We start from the raw sequence: 6383 nt of genomic DNA, 5'->3' as shown, positions 1-6383 counted from the left end.
CAGGAATGTGGGCAGCAGCATTATACACTTGAAGCTGGAGCCCCCTGGCTGGGGACCAAGAGGCCAAGAAACTCCATCCTCAGAGCAGCTCTGACAGGCCCGATGCAAAAGACCCATTTCTGCCGTGTTAGGGACATGACCGCGGATGGCCTAGATTAGCTCTCAGTTCACAAAAAGCCTGGAGTCCATAGTCATCAGATAAAGTATAAAATATCACTCAAAACTGGTCTCTTGATTCTTCCAACCTCCATCCTGAGGGGAAGAACCAAGAGACTAACATGTATGTTGCTCTGTACGAGAGCAGATGCACGTATATATATGCACACACACTTGGGAGGCAAAGCATCTAACTCAGGAGTAAAACTTGAGCTTAGAGACGTTACCTGTCTCCTTTCCCTTCTTGAATAATTCCATTCAAATGGCTACTGAGCAGACAAAGGCTCTGGCAGGAATAGCTTTGCCTGCCTGGCGTACCTGCAACTACAGAAGCAGCTCAGTCTCTTCCACAACAGACAGACCCAGTGGGCTCTTGGAATGCCTCCATCTGAAGAAAAAGGCAGCCACATACCTAGGACTGCAAAGGCGAGGCAGGCACACCTCGTACACAAACGTGCGCATATGCATGTGGACACGTGCTGCCGGCAAAGGCATCAATATGCACAGCGATACAGAAACAAAATCACAATGAATATGAACCCTGCACGTTTCCAAAGAGAAGTGCAGGGTTCAAACAAACATTCACGAGAGCGACCCTCTGGCAGAGGTGAAGAGACCAGTAGGCGGGGAGAGGCGGGGGTCCAGACTGTCCATAGGGCGTCGTAAGAGTTCCTCCACGTGCCGGGCCACATCCATGGTCTCATCCAGGTCGAATTCTCCATCCTGGTCGAGGACGGGGTCAGGGCTGGTAGAGAGAGAGGGACGTCAGAGGGAGCTGGCATGCCTCACAGCCCCAAGCTCCTGGGGGACAGCGTCCAGCCTGCTCCCCACTCAGACCAGAGTCTCATGGGAGCAGGACCCGCTCTGGCTAGACTCTCACACCCAGTCACTGGCTTGTTGGGAGACACCCCAGTTCTAGTCTCATCGCTCACAACCTCATGGAGCGATCTCGGGGTAATGAGATAGTTGGGTGAATGAGCTGCCCAGGAAACCCCAGGCACCATTCACTGAGCACCTATGAAAGCCTGGGCCTTTCAACCATGTTACACCAACCCTCACAGCCACCCATAAGGCAGGTGTTTACTCCACTTTATAGAGGAAGAAACTGAGACTCAATCATGTTAGGACACTTGTTCAGGGCCACCTGGTTGGCAGGTGGAGTCAGGATTGGAATTCTGGTCTTTGTGACTCCCAAGCCTGCGGTCATCCCAGGGCAGCAGGCCACCCACAGCTTGGAAGAGAATTAATTCTCTTCTCTGGGAACTCCAGAGAGGAGCAATTGACACCCTGTTCCCACACAACTCCTAAGAACAACTGCCCCATCCATAGCTACCCTGTATCAAGCCCTTATAACAGCCTCATCTGTGCTAAATGCTCTACCTGCACTCTCTCACTTAATCCTGACCCCAGTCCCACGTGGTAGGTCTTTTTGCCTCCATTTTACAGATGAGGAGACTGAGCATCAGAGAGGCTCAGTAATTTCCCCAAGGTCACACAGCTAGTCAGCACCAGAGCAAGGACCCTGCTACGTGTAGTTTCAAAATGCTCTATGCTTTTCATTGGCTGATCTCACCCACCCTGCACCTGGGCATGTGCCAGAGCCCGGCCTGGCCTGGGTGATCTCAGACCTAGAAGAGCTCTGGATTCCTTGCCCACCAGCCCTCTGGTGCCCAGCCTGAGGCCAAGTGCCCAGTTCCTCCCCACAGAGCCCAAGGAGAACACAACCTACTTCTGTGGGTACATGTTATAATGAGCCTGGGGGCACACGGCTGGGGAGGGGGCCTGGTCCATGTAGGTGGCGCTGCTCCCGGCAGAGTCCGCAGAGGCGCTCACAAACCTGCGAGAGGAAGCAGAGCACAGCCTCAGCGGGGAGGGGCTCGGGGGCCACCTTCGTGTCTTTTTCAGGTGCGGAAGGACAGAGTGCCCGCTGAGCCTGGGGCCTTGGCTGCAGGAGCGGGGCCCTGGGTACTGACGCCCTGGTGACCAAGCCCAGCTCCCTCCCCAGGATGCGTGGCGGTTAGGGGTGAGGAGAGCCAGGTGCGGGGGGGTGACAGGAGAAGAGAGGCAGCAGGAGACCAGAGCTGGACCCGGGACACTTACTCAGGGACCACTTGCTTGATCTGTGGCTTCACGTATCCGTCCACTGCTTTAGCTGCCGAGGGTGGGGGGGAACAGTGATGAGAACTGAAGTCTCTGGGAGCTCCCAGGGGAGTAGAAACCCACCTATGCAGTCTGCCTCCCCCAACATTGCCATGCGGCCTCAGCAGGGACGAAATTTCCCACAGATTCCCAATAAACACCCGCTGACAATAAACATCACCCAGGCCCTGGCTTCAGTCTCATTTTGCTTCCTACACTCAACTTGAGGGTAGGTTTGAGGGTGGAGAGTGGTGAGGGCAGCTGATCAAGATGGGAGTCGTGCACTATCTGTGGGTTTGCATTATGGCTCCTCCCCCAGCACTGCAGCCTCTTCCTCCAAGGGCACAGAAGCGAGTCCCACTCAGTGTTTTGCTTTGCAGGGAAGAAAGCTGGGTCAGAGGTTTTGCTTTCCCTTTCTTTGGTTGTGAGCCCTGAAATCCTCTCCACGTGCCTTGCACCATCCCACCGACAAACACCCACAGGGGAAACGGCCCCTCGGCTCTTCTTGGGGCGTCCCCACTGCCTAGCCCCGGGAGTGTCTGGGCAGGACGCACCGAGCACAGGAGTATAGTACTTGGAGAAGACCTCATCCTTGGGCCGGTCAGGAAACACGTAGATGAGATAGCTCAGGTCCCCCAGCCGGTCGGCCAGGGACCGGATGGAGAAATCCCGCGTGGTGAACGGCTTCAGATTCCACAGGTTACGGTCAGCTGTGAAAAGGCCAAGCTCATTCCCACAACCCACCACCCTCGGGAGGAGGATCAGAGCTGTGGGGCTTCAGGGCAGGCTTGCAGAGACATCAGGGCTTTTACTAGACTGCACGGCAACCCCACCCCTGTGCTCCTCGGCATAGGGCAAGGAAATGACCACAGGCAAGCAGATACCAACAAGGCTGGGTCAGGGCAGAGAAGGACTCGCCCGGCAGTTCTGGAGTCCAGGAGGCCAATGATTTTAGGTTCTCCCCAGTGGAAAACAACAGAGAGGGCATGTGCTTCTGAGCAACACTCCTCCCACCCTCCAAGCTCAGTTCCCATCTCTCCCACCGGATACCTTCTAAGGATGCAGGCCTGATGGAGAATAGGCAACAAGGAAATGGAAGACAGGGCCACTGGGGCTAGAGTGTGGGCTCGTAGGGAACTCACGAGAGTCAAACTTCCAGGCAATGGTGATGCCCCCTATTTCTGAGTCGCTAAAGCGCAACAAGAAGGTGCCGTCGGGCTTGTTGATGAGCAGGTCATGGGCCTGTTGCTTATTCACAAAACCTAGGATGGCCCTGGGTGCATCAAGCATACAGTGTCACTGCTGGCAGCAGCCACTGTCCCCTGAGCCCCACGACCTCCCAGACCCCATTCCTCTCACCCGTCATTCCAATGGGGCTTGTGATGTTTCTTCAGCACCTCCATGACCCCATCGAACCACTGCCAGAAGGTGTAGTTCCAGCCTGGCAAGTTCTCCTGAGAGCCCCCAGGAAACCCCAAGTCAGGGCTTGTGCCCCCTTCGTCACGGGTGGTTCAGGGAACACTCAGTGCCCTCTTGTTCTCACCCAGACCTTCTCCCAGTTCCTCATCCGACTTGCCCCACACTCCAGCAAACTGCCACAGCCCCTGCTCATATCCTAGGGAACCAGAGAGTACACTGGCCTCTTGCCTCGCAGACACAGGGGTCCGGGACAACCCCACGGGGCGGGGGGCGGAGGTGCAAAGAATTGTCCAAGCTGGATGAGACCTCCAAAGTTATTCCTGCCCAACCCCTTCGCTTTACAGATGGGAAAAGCACAGCACAGAGGAGGGAAGGGGCCTGGCAAATCAGTTAACACATCGAGGGCTAGAGCCCAGGGACCCTGACTCCCAGCTCCGGGTTCCTTCCATCGTCCTGCTTCGGCTCTTATGGCTGCCTGCGTTCCTTGGGGTACCAGCCCCTGTCTCTCCTGGTTGTAGGAGAGGGGGGATGGGGGTAGAGGGGGGCCACTGACCGGGGTCAGTAACCTGTGTGTGAGGTGGGGGAAGGGTGGCAGGGTGGTCCCAGGCAGGCAGCGGGCGGCGTCCCTCACCCTGTTGAACTGGGACCAGGACACGGACATGCCATTGTAGTCCTCGAGGTGGCTGCTACTGCTGTTGAACAGCTTCTGTGCCAGGAACACGAGGTTCTCCTTGGTCAGGCCCCGGTTGCTCTGCACTTCGGCCTTGAATTTCATGTTGAGCGCCTCGCACAGCTGTGGCCACAGGACTTTGTCAGGCACTGCAAATGGCACCCTGCCCTGAAGGGGAGAGAAAAAAGGAAAAAAAGGCAGATTGAGGGAGTAGGAGATATTTACACACACACACACACACACACACACACACACACACACACACACACACAGATACCAAGAGATAGAGGGGACTGAGAAAGGTCCAGAAAAGGGGACAAAAATGCAAGGGAAAGAAAGGCTGGGGGCAGGGGCAGAGGGGTGGGCATACAGGGATGGAGACCCAGACCAGGACCCTGGGGAGAGAGATCAGGGACCAGAGCCCCAAGACCACGCTCACAGACCTAGGAGACCCCAGTCCTGTGATCCAGAGCCCAGACAGAGCCTAGGACATGCCGAGGGCAGGCTGTTCACACCAGCTGCCCCCTGACCTCTGGTCTGGCCCTAGGGTTGGGGAAGACCACCCAGCAGGGGCCCTGCGGTTGGGGCTGACCCTGGGGAACTCCGAGGGGCCGAGGTGAGGGTCTCATGGGGACTCACCGGCTCAGCAAAGGCATTGTCCCATAGCACGGTGGCAGTAGCATTGTGGTCCTGGCTGCCATGAACAATGACAACCACAGGAAGGGACAGGGTCTACGGGAATCCAGGGAATGAGGGGTGAGGGCATATGACCACTGTCTTGCCCGCCTCTTGGGGGAAAACCCCAACCCTCATTCCTCAAGCCCCTCCCAGCAAAACTAAACCAAAAACAAACAAAAAACACAACATATTTCTTCTTGGCCCATTGCCTAAATTCTGCGGGCTGGTGCGGGATTATAACCTCGCAAATGGGCACCAGCAAGAGTGAAATTAGGTTTTCTGAGAGCATCACGGGGTAACTGGACTGAGCCTGTGTGAGGATTCAAGTCTCTGGCTTTCCCAAGCCAGCCGGGCGGCCTGCAAGGGGACGGGGGAGCCGGGTCTCACCTTCACCTGAAACACAAGCTCATTGCTGCCAACACTGAACTGAGACTCAAACAGGACCGTGAACTTCTCCTCCGTCACGGACTCTGCGCCTCGCCGGTCAGCGCGCTTGATCCTCTTTAGCGACTGCAGGAGGTCAGAGGGGAATGAGGAGAAAGCCGCTGGTTAGAGGACTCGGCTCTGGGCAGGCCTCCCTCCATGGGCGGGGTCCAGTCCTCACCATGTTCCTGAAGTGAGCGCTGAGGGTGCCTGTGGCCTGGTGATACTCCATCACACAACAGTTGTTCAAGATCTCTCCGCTGCACTCACTGCAAAGCAGAGAGGAATCCATCTCCACTGGGCCCAGGCCAGGAGCACCATCCTGTCTGCACCTTGGGCCCAGACTTCTCCAGAAAGCCCTGCCAGCAGCCCCTGCCCCTCCCCTAAGAGCACTTCTCCGAGTGTCCCTGGGCTCACTTTCTCATCAACCTGAGAGCACCTGAGCAAAGTCTCCAAGGGTGGGGCCTGTGTCTCTATCATTAAAATTCCTTGGGTATCAAGATTGATGTGGGGACTACTGAGCCCCCGAGCCACAGCTACTGAGCCCGCGTGCCACAACTACTGAAGCAACGTGCCTAGAGTCCGTGCTCGCCGCGACTAGAGAAAGCCTGCGGGCAGCGACGCAGCCAATAAATAAATAAATGAATGAATAAACAAATAAATAAATTTAAGATTGATGTGGGGGCCTTCGGCAGTTTCTAGCACACTTGAGATAAAAATCATGACCACAGCCTACAAAGATTCCCGAGATCAACCCCTGCCCACCTCCCTGGCCTCACTCAGGACAAGCGAGCCCACTGCCTTGTCTGTTTGCGGAACACATAGGCTCAGTGCCTGCCTCGTGACTTCTGTACTTGCCCTTCCTATCTCCCCAAACACACTTTTTTTTTGGGGGGGG

General features: G+C 56.1%; 1 protein-coding gene across 3 annotated transcripts in view; it reads right to left on the bottom strand.

Moving 5' to 3' along the window:
* Positions 1–738: 738 nt before the first annotated feature.
* The window catches only part of LOC103082535 (signal transducer and activator of transcription 5A), a 17162-nt gene continuing 11517 nt past the window's right edge, over positions 739–6383 (bottom strand). For 2 of the 3 annotated variants that reach the window (XM_007447175.1, XM_007447176.1), the window contains 10 exons: positions 5667–5754; positions 5450–5572; positions 5024–5116; positions 4346–4552; positions 3655–3749; positions 3438–3568; positions 2850–3005; positions 2257–2308; positions 1886–1993; positions 739–901 (listed from right to left, as the gene is read on the bottom strand). In XM_007447175.1, the coding sequence (XP_007447237.1) occupies positions 739–901; positions 1886–1993; positions 2257–2308; positions 2850–3005; positions 3438–3568; positions 3655–3749; positions 4346–4552; positions 5024–5116; positions 5450–5572; positions 5667–5754 (1216 nt within the window). The remainder of the gene's footprint in view (positions 902–1885; positions 1994–2256; positions 2309–2849; positions 3006–3437; positions 3569–3654; positions 3750–4345; positions 4553–5023; positions 5117–5449; positions 5573–5666; positions 5755–6383) is intronic. The other variant, XM_007447177.1, reaches the window with a different exon arrangement.

Source organism: Lipotes vexillifer, unplaced genomic scaffold, assembly GCF_000442215.2.
Source record: "Lipotes vexillifer unplaced genomic scaffold, Lipotes_vexillifer_v1.1 scaffold541, whole genome shotgun sequence".
NCBI lineage: Eukaryota > Metazoa > Chordata > Mammalia > Artiodactyla > Lipotidae > Lipotes > Lipotes vexillifer.
The sequence above is the reverse complement of the archived record's forward strand: the minus strand, read 5'-3'. Positions and strand labels throughout refer to the sequence as shown.